Source organism: Nomascus leucogenys, chromosome 3, assembly GCF_006542625.1.
Source record: "Nomascus leucogenys isolate Asia chromosome 3, Asia_NLE_v1, whole genome shotgun sequence".
Taxonomy (NCBI): domain Eukaryota; kingdom Metazoa; phylum Chordata; class Mammalia; order Primates; family Hylobatidae; genus Nomascus; species Nomascus leucogenys.
Window position 1 is genome coordinate 30,740,261 of NC_044383.1, and position 22,540 is coordinate 30,762,800.

A 22,540-nucleotide genomic window follows, 5' to 3' on the forward strand; every position below is an offset into this window, starting at 1 on the left:
GCCTCGGCCTCCCAAAGTGCTGGGATTACAGGCGTGAGCCACCATGCCTTCTGATAGCTTTTATAACCAGTATTTAGGAAACCAGGTTTTAGAAGAATTAGAATGATAAAAACCTTTCAAAATAAATATTGATTCTCACCAGAAGGTTTTCTTATCAATGAACTCTCAGGAGTTTCAAAATGTCACTGACATATTTTTGAAATGTTTAATGGATTGAATACTCAAAAGCCAAATCTCTCTACTTTCCAAAGTATCACCTTCTTCAAACAACAGAAGAGTCAGAACAGCAGAGTGCTGAAGAATTTAATAAAGCAAAGAAAGTAAATCACTCTTTAGCTCTACAGGTGGCTTGTATACTGAGCTTGGGGTTAGATTCATGCTGGTAATACTGGCTCCAGGTTTTGGGGTCCAGGATTCTTATATTTTAGGTTCAATTAACCTTCCCCAACTACAAATGTACCATTTTTGAAAGTGATTTCTCAGAAACCTTTATGCTTTTTTTTTTTTTTTTTTTTTTTTTTTTTCTGAGGCAGGGTCTTGCTCCGTCGCCCAGGCTGGGGTACAGTGTTGTGATCACGGCTCACTACAACCTCCACATCCCGGGCTCAAAACGATCCTCCTGCCTTAGCCCCCCAAGTAACTGGGATTATAGACATTTGCCACCATGCCCAGCTGATTTTTGTATTTTTAGTACAGACACGGTTTCAGCATGTTGGCCAGGCTGGTCTTGACCTCCTGACCTCAAGTGGTCTGCCAGCCTCAGCCTCCCAAAGTGCTGGGATTGGCCGGGCATTGTGGCTCATGCCTGTAATCCCAGCACTTTGGGAGGCCACGGCAGGTGGATTACCTGAGGTCAGGAGTTCGAGACCAGCCTGACCAACATGGTAAAACCCCGTCTCTACTAAAATACAAAAATTAGCCAGGTGTGATGGCGTGCACCTGTAATCCCAGCTACTTGGGAGGCTGAGGCAGGAGAACCGCTTGAACCCAGGAGGTGGAGGTTGCAGTGAGCCAAGACCGCACCATTGCACTCTAGCCTGGGCAACAAGAGCAAAGCTCTGTCTCAAAAAAAAAAAAAAAAAAAGTTGGTATTATTGGGTTTTTTTGTTTTTTTGTTTTTTTGTTTTTTTTTGAGATAGAGTTGTGCTCTTGTTGCCCAGGCTGGGCAACCTAGGTGGGTGGATCACCTGGTGGCATAAGCCACCCTGCCCGGCAAAGCTAGTATTATTGTAACAATGGTTTGTAACTCTACTTTTTGTTTTCCACATGATTTAAGAGACCAATGCATTTAAAATAATTATTAGTTTATGTTTTGGGGGCACAAGATGAATAAAGACATAATTTTGTGATATCAAGAACTAGAAAGACCCGGGCGTGGTAGTTCACACCTGTAATCCCAGCACTTTGGGAGGCCGAGGCTGGTGGATCATCTGATGTCAGGAGTTCAAGACCAGGCTGGCCAACATGATGAGACTCCATCTCTACTAAAAATACAAAAAATTAGCCAGGCATGGTGGCTTGCGCACCTGTAATCCCAGCTACTTGTCAGGCTGGGGCAGGAGAATCACTTGAACCCAGGAGGCAGAGGCTGCAGTGAGCCAAGATCATGCCACTGCACTCCAGCCTGGGTGATAGAGTGAAACTCTGTCAAAAAAGAAAAAAAAGAACTAAAACAGTTGAGAACAAACTTTAAAGGAGCAGAATTTTAGTATGTTATTGAAGTTAAGCTGTATAAATTCAAATTAGGGTGTCATAACTGTAGGATGTTAAACATTGTCAACAAAAAGAGTCAAATTCTAAAATACTTAAAAAGATTTATTCTGAGCTAAATAAGTGACCAATGGCCCGTGACACAGCCCTCAGGAGATATGCAAACATGTGCCCAAAGTGGTCACCCTATAACTTGGTTTTATACATTTTAGAGAGACATAAGACATCAATCAATACATATAATATGTACATTGGTTCAGGCCAGAAACATGGGACAACTGGAAGTGGGGACTTCCAGGTCATAGGCAGATTCAAAGATTTTGTGATTGGCAATTGGTTGAGTTATAATCCAAAGACCTGGGATCAAGAGAAGGGAGTGTCTAGGTTATGATAAGAGATTGTGGAGACCAAGGTTTTATCATGCAGATGAAGCCTCTAGGTAGCAGGCTTCAGAGAGAATAGATTGTAAATGTTTCTTACCAGATTTAAACAGTCCGTTCTATCAGTCTTAAGATCTGTTTTAATGTTAATGCTGGTGAGCAGTGTCTGAATTCCAAAAGGGAGGAGGGAATAATGAGGCATGTCCAAACTTCTCCTTCCCTTCGTGACTTGAACTAGTTTTTCAGGGTAACTTTGCAATGCCTTTGCCCGACAGGAGGGGTCCATTCAGATGGTTGAGGGTTTAGAATTTTATTTTATTTTTTTATTTTTATTTTTTTTTTTGAGATGGAGTCTCACTCTGTCACCCAGGCTAGAGTGCAGTGGCACGATCTCGGCTCACTGCAACCTCCACCTCCCAGGTTCAAGGAATTCTCCTGCCTCAGCCTCCCAAGTAGCTAGGACTACAGGCGCCTGCCACCACGCATGGCTAATTTTTTATTTTTAGTAGAGACGGGGTTTCACCATCTTGGCCAGGCTGGTCTCGAACTCCTGACCTTGTGATCCACCCGCCTCGGCCTCCCAAAGTGCTGGGATTACAGGCGTGAGCCACTGCGCCCGGCCTAGAATTTTATTTTTGATTTACTTTCTCCTCATTCTGGCCTAGATTTGTCAGAGGCAACATCAAGGGTCACCAAACTTTTATTGTATCTCACTGTGTTGCTGGGGTGGCACGGCTGCCTTCCCTGGGTCAATCTTGTGCCTTGGTGGGACCCCTACAGTCAAGGGGCTTAGAGCCAAAAGACATATAGCGAATTTGAAAGTTCTAGGCCAGGCCAGGCATGGTGGTTCATGCCTGTAATCTCAGCACTTTGGGAGGCCAAGACGGGTTGATCACCTAAGATCAGGAGTTTGAGAACAGCCTGACCAACATGGTGAAACCCTGTCTCTACTAAAAATACAAATTAGGGCCGGGCACGGTGGCTCATGCCTGTAATCCCAGCACTTTGGGAGGCCAAGGTGGGTGGATCATGAGGTAAGGAGTTCGAGACCAGCCTGGCCAATATGGTGAAACCCCGTCTCTACTAAAAAAATAAAATAAAAATTAGCCAGGCATGGTGGCACACACCTGTAGTCCCATCTACTCTGGAGGCTGAGGCAGAAGAATCACTTGAACTCGGGAGGCAGAGGTTGCAGAGAGCCGAGATCACGCCACTGCACTCCAGCCTGGGCAACAGAGCAAGACTCCATCTCGAAAAAAAAAAAGAAAAAAAAATTAGCCAGGCATGGTGGCACATGCCTGTAATTACAGCTACTCAGGAGGCTGAGGCAGGCGAATTGCTTGAACCTGTGAGGCGGAGGTTGCAGTGAGATGAGATCGTGCCACTGCACCCCAGCCTGGGTGACAGAGCGAGACTCCGTCCCCAACCCCCTCAAAAAAAAAAAAAGTAAGTTCTAGGCCAGATGGGAATGGATGTGGATAGGCATTCATAAACCCTTAAAATTTCTTAATATAAAAGCCAACAAACAAAAAGCCAAAGGTGAGGTTAAAAAATTGACTTATCTTTAACTTCTATGCGTTGTGCTACTGTAATCTTGGTTTTAGTTACAGACTTACAACAATTAGCTATACAAAACATAAGCACTGTTAAAACCTTTTAAGCTAAGGAATTTAGAGACTTCTGTTGTGCTACAATTTTTTCTTGTGGTCTTTCAGTAATTTGTTCTAAAATTATTTATTTATTTATTTATTTATTTATTTATTTATTTATTTTGAGACAGAGTCTCGCTCTGTTGCCAGGCTGGAGTGCAGTGGCACCATCTCAATCTCGTCTCACTGCAAACTCCGCCTCCCGGGCTCAAGCAATTCTCCTGCCTCAGCCTCCCAAGTAGCTGGGACTACAGGCGCACGCTGCCATGCGCATCTAATTTATTTTTTGTATTGTAGTAGAGATGGGGTTTCACCATGTTGCCCAGGCTGGTCTCAAACTCCTGAGCTCAGGCAATCTGCCCACCGTGGCCTCCCAAAGTGCTAGGATTACAGGCTTGAGCCACTGTGCCTGGCCTGTTCTAAAATTTTAAAAAATATATATGTTATCTGCATAAATCTCATAATTCAGAGTATTAAACCTAGGAGGATTTGACATGAGGTACCTTTATATCCTCTCAGGAATAATTTTCTTTTCATTCTACGAGAAGCAGGAAATTCTTTATGGTTGGGATGGATGAAAAGGTGCCACACACATAATAACACAGGAGGCAGAGTCCTTTATTTTACCAGCTGTTTAGGCATCTGTGTGCCCATTTTTGATTTGGAGAGTCTGAACTAATTCTCTCAAAACTGGCCCTTACAGTCACACGCCTACCTCTTGTGTGATAGGTCCCTGGGCCTAGAGAAGGGTGCTTATATAATTTTAGCAGCACGGAATTTGCAGTGAAAAGCAGATTAGGACCAGTGGGATTCCAAACGGGGAATTCTCTAGCCTTAGAATATCATGATTCTGTTTTCTTTGGAAGTAAAACAAGGAGATATAAATAACATTAATAATATGACAGTCAAAAGAGTATTCGTGTGTCAGAACAGAATAAGGAACCTATTCCATTTGGGGCACAAACTAAAAACGTGAAGAAAAATTATAACCTGGTTTATCTTTAGAGGGTTATTGTAGCCAGGAAATAATTAATGATTCAATGTGCACTCAAAAACAAAAGTCCAGGCTGGAAATCTAGTAACAAGTGTTATAGTTTTCCTTTAAAACCATTTCTCTCTCTAGCCTTCTTTTTTTTTTTTTTTTTTTTGAGACAGAGTCTCACTCTGTTGCCCAGGCTGGAGTGCAGTGGTGCAATCTTGGCTCATTGCCCTCCACCTCCCTGGGCTCAAGCAATCCTCCCATCTCAGCCTCTTGAGTAGCTGGAACTACCAGCATGCACCACCATACCCAGCTAATTTTTTTGTATTTTTGGTAGAGACGGGGTTTCAACATGTTGCCCAGGCTGGTCTCATTCTGCCGGCCTCAAGTGATCTGCCTGTCTCAGCCTCCCAAAGTGCTGGGATTATGAGTGTGAACTTCTGCGCCCAGCCCCTCCTTTTATACTAAAGACAAACTATAGTAAGGCCAGTTTATGTGCAAAATAAATTTTAGGCTTATTATACTTTTGCCTGATTGTTTGCATAAAGTCCAGCAAGAATTTGGCTATACAGGCTCTTTTCAAGTTGGCTTTGCTGGAACTTTACCTACAAATGTTATTTCAGTCAAAGCCTTGGTAAAATAACCAAGTGTCTCCAATTGTCCTGTTTTGAGAGAAAAGACTCTTACTAAACTTACGCAAATAACTATTTTATTATAAAATCAGAATACTCACGAAAGGTTTCTGAATTTTGGAGAACTTGTTAAAGCAGTTGTAATAGCTAGTCAGGCGTGAGCAGGGCAGGAAAGGGCTCCCTGCGCCAACTCCACCAGGAATGTCAGGCAATCATTAGGTGATGATCAGGTGGTTGTTAAGTGTCTCGAAAATCATAATTGGTCACAGACGGTACCAGGGAAAGGAAGTCTCCCAGTAAACAGAAACACCTGAAACTGGTGATCAGCAGCTTCCCGATAAGATCTCAGGAGTTGGGCAAATGGGCTCCAGCATGCACATTAAGAGGCAAAATGGTGGCGTTTAACTGGTATATAATCGTCTAACAACATTTGACCAGCAAGAGAAGTGTGCCTCAAGAGAGCGTGCATACTGGCCGGGCACAGTGGCTCACGCCTGTAATCCCAGCACTTTGGGAGACTGAGGCAGGTGGGTCACCTAAGGTCAGGAGTTCAAGACCAGCCTGGCCAACATGGTGAAACCCCGTCTCTACTAAAAAACACAAAAAATTAGCCGGGCGTGGTGGTGGGTGCCTGTAGTCTTAGCTAATCAGGAGGCTGAGGCAGGGAGAATTGCTTGAACCCAGGAAGTAGAGGTTGCAGTGAGCCAAGATCGCACCACTGCACTCCAGTCTGGGTGACAGAGAGAGACTCCATCTCAAAAATAAATAAATAAAATAAAATAGTTCTCTCAGGTAGTGAAAGCCAAACTAACCTTTAACTCCAAAGCAGAACAGCCTCCAGATGTTGGCAACTTCTCTCCAATTGGTCTGATCAGAAAATTTTGAGCAAATCTTGAATTCTTCAAGATAGCTGCTGTTTCTTCATCCACTAAAACAATTTCACCTTCCTAAAGGGTAGTATAAAAAAAAATACTAAGAGTTGCAACTTTAGTCTCAATAGAAGAAAAATGCCCAGAAGTATCGTTTTCTCCACATCCTCACCAGCACTAATCCTTACACACTGTTGGTGGGAATTTAAATTAGTACAGCCATTATGGGAAACAGTATGGAGATTCCTCAAAAAATTAAAAATAGGACTACTATATGACCCAGCAATCCCCCTACTGGGTATATATCTAAAGAAAATGGGCCGGGCGTGGTGGCTCACGCCTGTAATCCCAGCACTCTGGGAGGCCCAGGTGGGCCGATCACAAGGTCAGGAGATCAAGACCATCCTGGCTAACAGTGAAACCCCGTCTCTACTAAAAAATACAAAAAATTAGCTGGACATAGTGGCAGGTGCCTGTAGTCCCAGCTACTCGGGAGGCTGTGGCAGGAGAATGGTGTGAACCCAGGAGGTGGAGCTTGCAGTGAGCCAAGATCGCGCCACTGCACTCCAGCACTCCAGCCTGGGTGACAGAGCGAGACTCCGTCTCAAAAAAAAAAAAAAGAAAATGAAACTGGCTGGGTAGAGGAGTTCAAGACCAGCCTGGCCAACATGGTGAAACCCCGTCTCTACTAAAAAACACAAAAAAATTAGCCGGGCGTGGTGGTGGGTGCCTGTAATTACAGGCTCACACCTGTAATCCCAGCACTTTGGGAGGCTGAGGCAGGTGGATCACGAGGTCAGGAGTTCAAGACCAGCCTGGCCAATATGGTGAAACCCCGCCTCTACTAAAAATACAAAAAAATTAGCCAGGTATGGTGACATATGCCTGTAATCCCAGCTACTCAGGAGGCTGAGGCAGAAGAATTGCTTGAACCCAGGAGGCGGAGGTTGTAGTGAGCTGAGATTGCGCCACTGCACTCCAGCCTGGGCGACAGAGCCAGATTCCATCTGAAAGGAAGCGAGGGAGGGGAGGGAGGGAGGAAGGGAAGGGGGAAGGGAAGGAAGGGAGGGAGGGAGGGAGGAAGGAAGAAAGAAAGGAAGGAAGGGGAAGGTAAAGAAATGAAATCAGTATGTCAAGGAAATATCTGCACTCCTAATATCTGCACAACTAATGTTGACTGTAGCATTAATCACAATAACCAAGATATAGAATCAACCTAAGCATCCATCAATGGATGAATGGATGAGGAAAACGTGGCGTATATACACAATGGAATACTATTCAGATTTTAAAACAGAAGGAAATCCTGTCATTTGCAGCAAGATGCATGGAACTGCAGGTCATGTTAAGAGAAATAAGGCAAACACAGAAAGACAAATATCATATGTTCTCACTGATATGTGGAAGCTAAAAAAGTGGATCTCATTAAGATAGAGAGTATATTGATAGTTACCAAAGGCCAGAAAGGGTACAGAATGGGGGAGATAAAGAGAAGTTGATTAATGGTTATAAATATAGGCTTTGGCCAGGCGCAGTGGCTCAATCCTGTAATCCCAGCACTTTGGGAGGCCGAGGCAGGTGGATCACAAGGTCAGGAGATTGAGACCATTCTGGCTAACACGGTGAAACCCCATCTCTACTAAAAATACAAAAAATTAGCCAGGCGTGGTGGCGGGCACCTGTAGTCCCAGCTACTCAAGAGGCTGAGGCAGGAGAATGGCATGAACCCGGGAGGTGGAGCTTGCAGTGAGCCGAGATTGTGCCACCACACTCTAGCCTGGGCGACAGAGCGAGACAGAGCGAGACTCCATCTCAAAAAAAAAAAAAAATATATATATATATACGTATATATGTACATATATACGTGTATATACGTGTATATGTACATATATACATATATATACATATACACGTATATATATACACATATATATACATATACACGTATATATATGTGTATGTATATATATATATGGTTTGATGAAAGAAATAAGACCTAGTGTTTGATATATCAGTAAAGTCACTAGTTTACAATAATATATTGTATATTTCAAAATAGCTAGAAGAGAATAATTTGAATGTTTCTAACATAAAGAAAAGACAGGGCCAGGTGCGGTGGCTCATGCCTGTAATCCCAGCACTTTGGGAGGCTGGGGCGGGTGGATCACCTGAGGTCAGGAGTTTGAGACCAGCCTGACCAACATGGTAAAACCCCGTCTCTACTAAAAATACAAAATTAGCCGAGCGTGGTGGTGCATGCCTGTAATCTCAGCTACTCGGGAGGCTGAGGCAGAAGAATTGCTTGAACCTGGGAGGTGGAGTTTGCAGTGAGCTGAGATCGTGCCATTGCACTCCAGCCTGGGCAAAAAGAGGAAAACTCCATCTCAAAAAAAAAAAAAAAAGAAAAGACAAGTATTGAAGGTGATAGGTATCCCAATGACACTAATTTAATCTTTACAAATCGTATGAATGTATTAAATTATCACATGAACCCCCCAAAATAGCTACATCAATTATGTATCAATTTAAAAAAATGTTAAGTCTTTATGTATCAATAATAACACTGAAGGTAAATGGACTCAATTGTCCAATTAAGAGGCATAGTGCTGTGAAAAAGCTTGTGGCAAAGAGGGGCAAAAAAAGCAGCAGGTTATGATGTTCACTCTTGACTGTACCCACCTTGTAGAAAATGGAATCATAGATGCTGCCAATTTGGAGCAATTTTTGCAAGAGAAGATTAAAGTGAATGGAAAACTGGGAATCTTGGTGGAGCGTTATAACCATCGAAAGGAGCAAGAGCAAGATCACTGTGACTTCTGAGGTACCTTTTTCCAAAGGGTATTTGAAATATCTCACCAAAAAATGTTTGAAGAATAATCTATGTGATTTGTTGTGTGTAGTTTCTCACAGCAAAAAGTTATTATGAATTACGTTACTTCCAAATTAACCTGGAAAAAGAAGAGGAGGAAGGTGAAGATAAAAATTTATTTATCTGGAATATTTTGTATGAGTTCTTGAATAAAACTTGGGAACACCCCCCAAAAAAAGGAATAGAGTGGCTGAATGGATACAAAAGTGGGACCAAATTATATGCTGCCGACAAGAAACCTACTTTACTTATAAAAATACTGAAAGTTAAGGGGTGGAAAAAAGACATTCCAAGCAACTGGAAACCAAAAAAAGAACAGGAATAGCTATACTTATATCAGATAAAACAGACTGTGAATCAAGGCTGTCAAAGAGGCAAAGAAGGTTACTATATAATGATAAAGGGGTCAATTCAGCAAGAGGATATAAGTATCTTTGCACTCACCATTGGAGCTCCAAAGTATATAAAGCAAACATTAATAGATCTAAAAGAAGAGATATACTGTAATGCAATAGTAGTAGGGGACTTTAACACCACACCTCACCCTCAGTAAGACAGATCTAAAAGAAGAGATATACTGTAATGCAATAGTAGTAGGGGACTTTAACACCACACCTCACTCTCAGTAAGACAGATCATCCAGATAGAAAATAATAAAGAAACATTAAACTATATACTAGCTCAAATAGGCCTAGCTGACATTCACAGAGCATTTTACCCAACTGCTGCAGAATAGACATTCTGCTCAATAGCACATGGAATATTCTCCAGCATAGACTATATCTTAGGCCACAAAACAAGTCTTAACAAATTCAAAAAAGTAGACATCATAACAAGTATCTTTCTCACCACAATGGAATAAAATTAGAAATCAATAACAAGAATCTTGGAAAATACACAAACACATGGAAATTAAACAACATGCTCCTGAATAACCAATGGGTCCATGAAGAAATTAGGAGAAAAATTTAAAATTTCTTGAAACAAATGAAAATGGAAATACAACATGCAAAAATCTATGGGATACAGCAGAAGCAGCACTAAGAGGAAAGTTTATAGCAATAAATGCCTATATCAAAAAAGTAGAAATATTTCAAATAAGGCCAGGTGTGGCAGCCCACGCCTGGAATCTCAGCACTTTGGGAGGCCAAGGCAGGTGGATTGCTTGAGCCAAGGAGTTCAAGAGCAGACTGAGCAACATGGTGAAAGCCTGTCTCTACAGAAAATACAAAAATCAGCCAGGCATGGTAGCCTGTAGTCCCAGCTACTTGGGATGCTGGGGTAGGAGGATCGCCTGAGCCCAGGAGGTCAAAGCTGCTGTGAGCCATGATTGCACCACTGCACTCCAGTCCAGGTGACAGAGTGAGACCCTGAGAAAGAAAGAAGAAAGGAAGGAAGGGCCGGGCACGGTGGCTTATGCCTGTAATCCCAGAACTTTGGGAGGCCAAGGCAGGCAGAGTCAGGAGTTCGAGACCAGCCTGGACAATATGGTGAAACCCCATCTCTACTAAAAATACAAAAAAATTAGCCAGGCGTGGTGGTGCATGCCTGTAATCCCAGCTACTTGGGAGGCTGAGGCTGGAGAATTGCTTGAACCCGGGAGGTGGAGGTTGCAGTGAGCTGAGATTGCGCCACTGCACTCCAACCTGGGCAACAGAGCGAGACTCCCTCTCAAAAAAAAAAGAAAGAATGGAAGGAAGGAAGAAAGGAAGGGAGGGAGGGAGGGAGGGAGGAGGGAGGGAGGAAGGAAGGAAGGAAGGAAAGAAGGAAGGAAGGAAGGAAGGAAGGAAAGAAGGAACAGGCTTCAAATAAACAACCTAGTAATGCCCATGAGGGAACTATAAAAGCAAGAACAAATCAAACTCAAAATTAGTAGAAGGAAAGAAAGAACATCACAGCAGAAATAAATGAAATTGAGACTAAAAAAATACAGAAGATCAACAAAATGAAAAATTAGTTTTTTGAAAAAATAAAATTAATAAATCTTTAGCTAAACTAAGAAAAAAAGAGAGAAGACTCAAACAGATGAATGGATAAAGAAAATGTAGTAGTATATGTACACACTGGAATACTATTCAGACTTAAAAAAGAAGGAAATCCTGGCCTGGTGCAGTGGCCCAAGCCTGTAATCCCAGCACTTTGGGAGGCCGAGGCAGGCGGATTACCTGAGGTCAGGAGTTCGAGAGCAGCCTTGCCAACATGTGAAACCCTGTCTCTACTGAAAATACAAAAATTAGTTGGGTGTGGTGACACGCCCCTGTAGTCCCAGCTACTCAGGAGGCTGAGGCAGGAGAATTACTTGAACCTGGCAGCCAGAGGTTTCAGTGAGCCAAGATCACACCACTGCACTCCAACCTGGGAGACAGAGTAAGACTCTGTCTCAAAAAAATAAAATAAAATAAAATAAAATAAAATAAAAGAAGGAAATCCTGTCACCTGCAGCAACGTGCATGGAACTGCAGGTCATTATGTTAAGAGAAATAAGCCAACCTCAAAAAGACGAATATTGCATGTTCTCACTGATATGTGGGAGCTAAAAAAGTGGACCTCATGATAATAGAGAGTAGATTGGTGGTTACCAGAGGCCAGGCAGAGTGGGGAGGATGAAGAGAGCTTGATTAATGCAAAATCCAGTTTAATAAGAAGAAATAAGACTTAGTGTTCGATAGATTAGTAGGGTGACTATAGTTCACAATAATCTATTGTATATTTCAAAATAGCTAGAAGAGAATAATTCAAATGAGTTCCTAGAATAAAGAAAAGACAAATGTTTAAGGCAATGGATATACCAGTTACATTGACTTGATCTGTACAAATTATATGAATATATTAAATTATCAGATGTGCCCTGAAAGTATGTACATCTATTATGCATTAAAAAAATGTCTGGCCGGTCGCAGTGCCTCATGCCTGTAATCCCAGCAGTTTTGGAGGCCAATGCAGGCAGATTGTCTCAGGTCAGGAGTTAGAGACCAGCCTGGCCAACATAGTGAAACCCTGTCTCTACTAAAAATACAAAAATTAGCTGGGCATAGTGGCAGGCACCTGTAATCCCTGCTACTCAGGAGGCTGAGACAGGAGAATGGCTTGAACCCAGGAGACGGAGGTTGCAGTGAGCCAAGATCACGCCACTGCACTCCAACCTGGGCAGCAAGAGTGAGACTCCATCTCAAAAACAAACAAACAGAAAGTTGAACCCAAAAATGTCATATCTGCAGGCACTGAAAAACAAATACTGCATAACCTCGCTAGATTATATGTGGAATTTCAAACAGTTGAACTCATAGAGGTGAAGAGTAGAGGCTCTTACCAAGGGCTGGGGGTAGGGGGTGGGAGGGCAGGGGTGGAACAGGATAGATGTTGGTTAAAGGATACAAAATTTCAGTTATCAGGAATAAGTTAAAGAGATCTATTATACAACATGGTGACTATAGTTAATAACAATGTATTGAAAATTGCTAAAAGGCCGGGCACTTCACGCCTGTAATCCCAGCACTTTGGGAGGCTGAAGCAGGTGGATCACCTGAGGTCAGGAGTTCAAGACCAGCCTGGCCAACACGGTGAAACTCCATCTCTACTAAAAATACAAAAAATTAGCTGGGTGTGGTAGCACACACCTATAGTCCCAGCTACTTGGAAGGCTGAAGCAGGAGAATCTCTTGAACCTGGGAGGTGGAAGTTGCAGTGAGCCGAGATTGTGCCACTGCACTCCAGCCTGGGCGACAGAGCAAGATTCTGCCTCAAAAGAAAAAAAGAAAAGAAGAAAATTGCTGAAAGACTAGACTTTGATCTCATCACAAATAAATGATGAGTATGTGAGGTAATGCATTTTAATTATCTTGATTTAGTCATTCCATAATGTATACGTATGTCAAAACATCCCATTGTACACCATAAATATATATACAATTTTTTAAATTTGTCCATTAAAAAAATAAATAATGGGGGGCAAATTAGGGCTTTGGACTATTGGGGGTTTTTTGTTTGTTTGTTTTTGAGATGGAGTCTTGCTCTGTTGCCCAGGCTGGAGTGCAGTGGCATGATCTTGGCTCACTGCAACCTCCGCCTCCCGGATTCAAGCGATTCTCCTGCCCCAGCCTCCCGAGTAGCTGGGATTACAGGCATGTGCCACCACTCCTGGCTAATTTTTGTATTTTTAGTAGAGACAAGGTTTCATCATGTTGATCAGGCTGGTCTCAAACTCCTGACCTCAGGTAATCCACCCGCCTCAGCCTCCCAAAGTGCTGGGATTACAGGCGTGAGCCACCGTGCCCGGGCAAGGACTGGTGGTTTTTAAAATGCATTTCTGGCTGGGCACAGTGGCTAACATCTATAATCCTAGTACTTTGGGCAGCTGAGGTGGGAAGATCACCTGAGGTCAGGAGTTTAAGACCAGCCTGGCCAACATGGTGAAACCCTGTCTCTACTAAAAATACAAAAATTAGCCGGGTGTGTTGGCACCCACCTGTAGTCGCAGCTACTGGGGAGGCTGAGGCAGGAAAATCACTTGAACCAGGGAGGCTGAGGTTGCAGTGAGTCGAGATTGGGCCACTGCACTCTAGCCTGGGTAACAGAGCAAGACTCCATCTCAAAAAAAAAAAAACTATATATATAAAAAACATTTTGCTTAAAAAATAATTGTATTAAAAATGGTTTTTGAAAGCCACTAGAACAAATCAGTGGTTTCAAAGGCCCTTCCCACTCTGATTCTCTGAATCTACTGGAATAGGCAGCACATCAAGGAACAGTGCATTAGTGAAAAGCATTAAGGGCTCCACTATACCAAGGAATATTTAAGAAATTTGAAGATGCGGCTGGGCACAGTGGCTCACGCCTGTAATCCCAGCACTTTGGGAGGCCGAGACGGGTAGATTACCTGAGGTCAGGAGTTCGAGACCAGCCTGGACAACATAGTGAAACCCTGTCTCTGATAAAAATACAAAAATTAGCTGGGTGTGGTGACACACGCCTGTAATCCCTGCTACTCGAGAGGCTAAGGCAGGAGAATTGGCTTGAACCCAGGAGGCAGAGGTTGCAGTGAGCTGAGATTGAGTCACTGCACTCCAGCCTAGGCGACAGAGCAAGACTCCATCTCAAAAATAAATAAATAAATAAATAAATAAATAAATAAATAAGAAATTTGAAGATGCTTAGCCAGGTGTAGTCCCAGACTTGGAAGGCTGAGGTGGAAGGATCACTTGAGGTCAGGAGTTCAAGACTACAGTGGGCTATGCTTACACCTGTGAATAGCCAGTGTACTCCAGTGTGGGCAACATAGCAAGACCCTGTGTCTAAATAAAGAAATAAATACATTTTGTAAATTAAAAAAAAAAAAAGAAATCTGGAGATGCTATTTAGACCAAAAACATCAGAAGAAGCCGGGCACAGTGACACATGCTTGCAACTTTGGGAGGCTGAGGTGGGAGAATTGCTTGAGTCCAGGAGTTTGAGGTTACAGTGAGCTATGACGGTGCCACTACACTCCAGCATGGGTGACAGAGAGAGACCTTGTCTCTAAAATAGATAAATAAATCAGAAAAATGAAACATTAATAGTAAGTTCTTCCACTTTTGGAACAAATAATGACAGTATCTTCTTTTCACTGAAATTGCAGTATGTACCCAGTGTTTTGCTATATTATTGCTAATCCTTATAGAAATTCTGCAAAGTATTATTATCCCTGCTTTTACAGTAGAACAAACTGTAACCCAACGAATTTTGGTGACTTGTTCAAGTTTACCCAAGTAATAAATAATAGAGCCAGGCCGGGCGCAGTGGCTCACGCTTGTAATCCCAGCACTTTGGGAGGCCGAGGCGGGCGGATCACGAGGTCAGGAGATCGAGACCATCCTGGCTAACACGGTGAAACCCCGTCTCTACTAAAAATACAAAAAATTAGCTGGGCGTGGTGGCGGGTGCCTGTAGTCCCAGCTACTCGGAGAGGCTGAGGCAGGAGAATGGCGTGAACCCAGGAGGCGGGGAGCTTGCAGTGAGCCGAGATCGCGCCACTGCACTCCAGCCTGGGTGAAAGAGCGAGACTCCGTCTCAAAAAAAAAAAAAAAAATAGAGCCAGAAAACATATACAATTCTGTGTTCCTCAGTAAATGAGATTAGCATCTAATGAGTAGCATGCCTTTACTAACTTACTAAGTAATAGTATAAAATGATTTTTATTTAGTTAATTACCAGAGAGATTTAGCATAATTTTGTTCTGGATTCAGTAATCAAGTCAGCTTGGATCATTCACCTTAACTTTTCCTTTACCAGACATTTCCACTAGTTTCCATTAAGTAGTGTTCTATAAACTTTGATCCAAAGCAGAATTGATGTCTTTTCCATCTTGTGACTTAAAGTTCTATGACCGTGATGCATGTGAGTGTTCTGGCTTCATCTGTTCCTCTAACTACAGTGTTTCCTTCACCATGGCATTCATAGGATGAAATGAATGACTGCCCAGAATGAGAATTTGTCCAGATTATTCAGATAAACATCATAAAGCAGAATACATGAATAAATAAGTAAAACATAAATAAAATTCCAAAATACTGAATGGGAAATGACTAGTAATATAGGCTTTCAAGAGTTGGTACCTCTTAGCTATATTTGCAGATACTCTGGGATTTTAAGGAACTGAGAAAACAGCAAAGTTGGCTAAATTTTGTATTTCTTGTCCTCTAAATATTTTGATAATTTCTGGATTGATGCAGTGATGTTTTTGTTCCTTCCGTATTTATAAATGAAACACCTTTTTTTAGTGTTTCTAAACCTAAAATCTACTTGGTTTGAAATCAAGTGATTGGAACACTGTTTGACTTTTATCTGAAGTATGTTGTTGATTGAAAATTTCATTGAGGAAGTTTTCAATCAGTGTGATCAGTTTGATTCTGTAATGAGCACAGCACCTAATATTTTGAGGAGCTCTGTTTTGAGAACCAATGCTTAACATGGACTTTGTTCGTAAACAATATCCAATAGATTTGTTCACTTGAGATCTGGTTTTTTTGTTGTTTTTTTTCCTAATAGAATTAAGAATTCTAACGTTGAAATTCTAATGTTGAAAAACTGCACAAATTTGTATGGGACAAAGCCTACAAAAGAGAAATGTAGATTGCATCATAATCTAAATCATGGTATGATAGAAATGGGAAAGTTTTGGTGCCATAATTTCTGCTTTCACTGGTGTTCGACTTAAATCAGTTGAAATGTATTTCTGTACCACAATTTAAATTTACGCTTCAATAAAAGTTTGTCCAGTGACATTCAGAAAAAAAAAAAATAATAATAATAATAGAGCCAGAATTTGAACCCGGGTATCTGATTCCAAAGCCTGAACTTTTCCATTTTGAAAAAACAAATCTTATTATGCACAGGGCAGTAAAAATGCCAATTAGTGCCATCATCGGACATTAATATTTCTTAATTCCTTGACACAATTAAACAATTGAAATACTATTGTACATACTCCTACTCTTTTCCATCCTACTTCTCTATAGCTCTATTAATCCAATGTCTGAATGAGGCTTCCTGTAAAAAGTTTTCTTAGGTGTGTAATGGTATTGTGATTATGCAGAGGGATATTACATTCCTATGGGACGCATGCTGAAATATTTAAGGGTAAAATGTCATAATATCTGCAGCTTATTTTCAATGGCTCAGCAAATAAATATATATATATATATATAAACACGGAAAAATGTTCTCAGTTGCTGAAATATAGGTAATGCGTATGTGGGTATTCATTGCACTATTAACTTTTCTGTATTCAAAAACTTCTTTTTTTTTTGAGATGGAGTCTCACTCTGTTGCCCAGGCTGGAGTGCAATGGCATGATCTCAGCTCACCTCAACCTCCACCTCCCGGGTTCATGCAATTCTCCTGCCTCAGCCTCCAGAGTAGTTGGGATTACAGGCACCCACCACCACGCCCGGCTAATTTTTGTATTTTTATTAGTAGAGATGGGGTTTCGCCATGTTCGTCAGGCTGGTCTCGAACTCCTGACCTCAGGTAATCTGCCTGCCTCAGCCTCCCAAAGTGCTGGGATTACAGGTGTGAGCCACCGCACCCAGCCAAAAACATTTTTATAATAAATATTGAGAGCTGGGCACAGTGGTTCACGCCTGTAATCCCAGCACTTTGGGAGGCCGAGGTGGGCAGATCACTTGAGCTCAGGAGTTCAAGACCAGTCTGGGAAACATGGCAAAACCCCGTCTCTACAAAAAATACAAATATTAGCCAGGTGTGGTGGTGCGCCTGTAGTCCTAGCTACGCAGGAGCCTGAGGTGGGAGGATCGCTTGAGCCCAGGAGGTCAAGCCTGCAGTGAACTATGATTGTGCTACTGCACTCCAGCCTGGGTGACAGAGCGAGACCCTGTCAATAAATAAATAAGTATTGGGAAAAAAATGCTTTTTTACTCCACTTGAAACACACACATACATTTAAACACACACACAAACAAACCAACGCCAGAAAAGTGGGAAGCAATGCAAAGTCAAGAAAAGATAGCTGGAGCAAGGGCAAGAGCAGAAAGAATGCCAGAAGTCATGGAAATTGTTTTATTTACCTTAAATGTAAAATTGGCATCAAACATTAGTTCTTTTTCATGTCCTGTAATTCCTCCATTGTAAATAACTTGGCATCTCTTGGTTGGTCCTGTCTTAGAGTGTTTGAAGAGGCGAAATGTTGCAGAAACAAAACGACAGTCACCTAAAAACAGAATTTATTCATGGTTCATCTCCAGCACTCCCCGAGTTGTTGCCTTGCTCAGCAGACAAAGAACAAACACGTTATAAAGATAATTTTCTTCCTTGCATGTCATCAATTATCTTTCTGGGCACTTCACTCTATTTACAGAATGACTTCAAAGTGCTTTATTAAATATCAAAATTTTGAGGGGGTTACCATTATACAGGAGACAAGATAGCTATTTCCAGATAACACAAAGTATCCCTCAATGAGACTCCCTCAGAAGTTACTTACTAATCACCACATTTCAGTCATTCAAGCTGTAGTTATAATAGTCCCTGCTGTCTGTCATATCTTACCGATAACTCTTTCCAGTTCCTTGTTTTGAATTGTAATGAGATTGGCAGTGACCAAACGTGGAGGGCAGAACCCAATTTTTTGAGCAAGGACAGCAAGTTCCTTCCAGTATAAAGCACCACCCAGACATTCACCTAAAAAACAAACAAACAAACAAAAAAAAACCACAGACCAGCCAACACTTAGTACAGTATTAAGGGAATTATTCTTCTATATAATTAATTAGGACATGGTATTAGTTAAAACATAGATCCTAGCAGTAGAAGCTAACTTGACCATCCCCCCACGGTCTACAAAGCCATGGTTAAGACTGGGTGTGCTGGCTGATGGTCTCTGGGAACCATTCTTCAGGACACTCACTGGTGGATTGGTTCTACCCAGCTGCAAGCATAATATTCATGTATGCAGTAGGCCACATTCTGAAAAGCACTGTTATGTGAATAAAGTAGTAAAAAAAACAAATTACAGGCCAAGCGCGGTGGCTCATGCCTGTAATCCCAGCACTTTGGGAGGCTGAGGTGGGCAGATCATGAGGTCAGGTGTTGGAGACCAGCCTGGCCAACACAGTGAAACCCCATCTCTACTAAGAATACAAAAATTAGCTGGGCATGGTGGCAGGCACCTGTAATCCCAGCTACTCAGGAGGCTGAGGCAGGAGAATCACTTGAACCCGGGAAGTGGAGGTTGCAGTGAGCCAAGATTGTGCCACTGCACTCCAGCCTGGGTGACAGAGCGAAACTCCATCTTTAAAAAAAAAAAAAAAAAAAAAAAAGAAGTTATCACTGGGTTATATGATTATAAGTAACTTTTTTAAGAGATAGGGTTTTACTATGACACCGAGATGTACCTGAACTCCTAGGCTCAAGCAATCCTCCTGACTCAGCCTCCCAAATATCTGGGGTTACAGGTATGTGTCACTGTGTCCAGCTTAGTAATTTTTTCTTTTTTTTTTTTTGCACTTTCCAACTTATTAACAGTACCCATTTATTATTACATAGTAAGAATAAAGTTAATATTATTTTAAGAATAAGAACTTTTGATTTCATAGACTGATGAAAAGCATGCATTTATCTCAACTTCCAGACTATTAGAATGATAATAAAGGAATAAAGAACACAATAATGATGATAACATAAGGGGACTAAGAGGACACCAGCTCGGGAACAATTGTCCTCATTTCCACACTAGAGTTTTCAAAGTATTTTTCCCATTCTTTATCCCATTTAATCTTCATAACAGCCCTATAAGGCAGATTGTATTATTATTTACGTTTTACAATTTGGAAAACGATAACTCAAAGAGATGAATTAAACTATCCAAAGCCCTATCACTTTTGGCCTCATGGCCTAACCCCATGTGATCTCATATAGCCTCATCCTGGCTATCAGCAGAAAGGAGTTCTGCACATGTACAACCATCTGCCTTAATACTAAACTAAACAAAACCACCTACCCCATAAAACTTTGTGTGTCCTGATTTCTTCTGGCAGTTCAAGGCTCGTATAGACGTCACTGAAATATAACTCCCCACCATGCTGAAACAGAGCCATATTAGTCCAAACGAGATGATTAATGATTACAGTGATCCCAGATAACAAAGAAAGGAATAGGGGAACAAAATCAAATTTAAAAATCAATAGCAATGTTTAAGTTGACCCTTTGTGAACAAATAACAGCTGCCTCTTTAGTTATAATCAATAGTCAAGGGCCAAGGTTTTTTTTCCTCCCAGTGGCTTATCCAACAGTAATAAAATCACATTCTAAGAGTGTCTGTCTCCTAAATAAAGATTTTCAGGTTACTTAAATTTAAATTTTTAGCCAGTCTGAACCAAAAGCAGCCCCAGGTCATTGTAGAACTAACAGAGGATATAATCAGTATTCATAATCTTTTCTCTCTTAAGAATAGTATAACTTTGCCAGGTATGATGGCTCAGGCCTCTAATCCCAATGACACAGGAGGCTGAAGTGGGAGGCTTGCTGGAGGACAGCAGTTTGAGACTAGCCTTGGCAACACAGCAAGACCCTCTCTCCCATATAGAAATTTAAAAATTAGCTGGGTGGCCGGGCGCAGTGGCTCACGCTTGTAATCCTAGCACTTTGGGAGGCCGAGGCGGGCAGATCACGAGGTCAGGAGATCGAGACCATGATGAAACCCCATCTCTACTAAAAAAAAAAAATACAAAAAATTAGCCAGGCGTGGTGGCGGGCGCCTGTAGTCCCAGCTACTCGGAGAGGCTGAGGCCGGAAAATGGCGTGAACCCGGGAGGCGGAGCTTGCAGTGAGCCAAGATTGCGCCACTGCACTCCAGCCTGGGCGACAGAGCGAGACTCCGTCTCAAAAAAAAAAAAAAATTAGCTGGGCATGGTGGCATGTGCCTGGAGTTCTAGCTACTCAAGAGGATTGTTTGAGCCCAGGAGTTACAGGGTACAGTGAGCTATGATAGTGACACTGCATTCCAGCCTGGGTGACAGCAAGACCCCATTTCTATTAAAAAATATAATTTTTTGTAATGTTGTTATTTACTTTTATAACAACACATTGTATCTTTAAAATATTATCCTTAAAATGTAAGGCAAATGAGTGATCAGGAACTTAACATTTTATTTAGCTAATTTCAAAAACCTGGAAACCAGGAGATCTAGATTCTACAATAGTGTTTCTACGTTTTATAAGTACATTTTTGGTGGAGATAGTGAACTGGCATGTAAAATGACATACTAACAAAGACATCACTAAATCATTAAATCATTTCTATATAGATATTTGTATTTGAGTTCTATGACAGCTTTGTAAACCAAAAATCTCAAAAATATGTTGTCAATTTAAAAAAAAATTTTGGCCAGGCACGGCGGCTCATGCCTGTAATCCCAGCACTTTGGGAGGCCAAGGCGGATCATGAGGTCAGGAGTTCGAGACCAGCCTGACCAATATGGTGAAACCTTGTCTCTACCAAAAGTACAAAAATTAGCTGGGCATGGTGGCACATGCCTGTAGTCCCAGCTACTAGGGAGGCTGAGGAAGAAGAATTGTTTGAACCCAGAAGGCGGAGGTTGCAGTGAGCTGAAATCCTGCCACTGCACTACAGCCTGGGCAACAGAGTGAGATTCTATCTCAAAAAAAAAAAATTTTTTTTTTAGAGGCAGGGTTCACACTATATTACCCAAGCTGGACACAAACTCCAGAGCTCAAGCAATCCTCTTGCCTCAGCATCCAAGTAGCTGGGAGTCCAGGCATGTACCACCCACCCAGCTAGAATCTTTTTTTTTTTTTTTTTTTTTTTTTTTTGGAGAGGGAGTCTTGCTCTGTCTCCCAGGCTGGAGTGCAGTGGCATGATCCTGGCTCACTGCAACCTCTGCCTTCTGGGTTCCAGCGATTCTCCTACCTCAGCCTCCCGAGGAGCTGGGATTACAGGCACACACCACCACACCCAGCTAATTTTTGTATTTTTAGTAGAGACAGAGTTTCTCCATGTTGGCCAAGCTGGTCTCAAACTCCTGACCTCAGGTGATCTGCCCGCCTCGGCCTCCCACAGCGCTGGGATTACAGGTGTGAGCTACCGCACCCAGCTGAATATTTCATCTCTATCATGAAGATACACATCTCGTGATACAATGAAGGCTGTGGAGCTCCTGCAAGCTTTCCTTTTAGAAAGTAGTTAATGTAAAAGTTCCATCTTCTGTAACTTCCCAAAGATCTGAAATCATGACAGATAAGAAATCAGAAGCCCTAAGAAACACTGTACATGCTAGAAGAGAGTATATTCAAAGCAATCATTAGTAGTCAGTGCAAAGGTTCCTATAGCTCCACAGATGCTCTTCTAGGATCATGTACAGCAGCAAATAGGAGAGGCAGTCAAGAAGGCAAATACCTTAACACATTCAGTGACAACTGTCACCTCGGATTTACTACCTTTTGCAACCTAAGAGGGAAAGTAATCCATAACCGGGGTATTCCTGCCCCTTCCCCCTTTTGCCACCCCTTATTCATTTAATGGATAAATTAAGAGAGTTTGAGCTCTTAGTTCAAGGGGGAACAAACAAGACTTAACCTATCAGCTCTCGCTGATGTTCAAAGATAATTTATCTCACTCTCCTCCTCACCTTCAGCACGCGATATGCCTCTTGAAGTACTTGTTGTTTATCAGGCACAAGGTTAATAACACAATTTGATCTAAAAGAGAACAGATGAAATGTCTAGCAAATCTTCACAATACTCAGAGATCTGCAAATCCTTTCAGATCCTAAAGTTGGCTCCCACCATTCTGTCAAAGCTACCCCGTTCTTACTGCCTCCCTTCTCTCTTTCTAATGCCTTCAACTAAGCTTTTCCCCAAGATCAGAGACAGAGTGCTTAAAATCTCAATAAATTGGCCGGGCGCGGTGGCTCACGCTTGTAATCCCAGCACTTTGGGAGG

At 42.0% G+C, this 22,540-nt stretch overlaps 1 protein-coding gene across 3 annotated transcripts in view; it reads right to left on the reverse strand.

Moving 5' to 3' along the window:
* Positions 1-22,540, reverse strand: part of AS3MT (arsenite methyltransferase) — a 32,843-nt gene that overhangs the window by 4,270 nt on the left and 6,033 nt on the right. Inside the window, exons 6-10 of one of the 3 annotated variants that reach the window (XM_030807647.1) lie at positions 22,228-22,297; positions 19,581-19,662; positions 18,131-18,262; positions 17,650-17,792; positions 6,163-6,297 (exon numbers count right to left, since the gene is read on the reverse strand). In XM_030807647.1, the coding sequence (XP_030663507.1) occupies positions 6,163-6,297; positions 17,650-17,792; positions 18,131-18,262; positions 19,581-19,662; positions 22,228-22,297 (562 nt within the window). Of the gene's footprint in view, positions 1-6,162; positions 6,298-8,585; positions 9,168-17,649; positions 17,793-18,130; positions 18,263-19,580; positions 19,663-22,227; positions 22,298-22,540 lie in introns of those variants that run through there. The other 2 variants (XM_030807655.1, XM_030807652.1) reach the window with 2 other exon arrangements.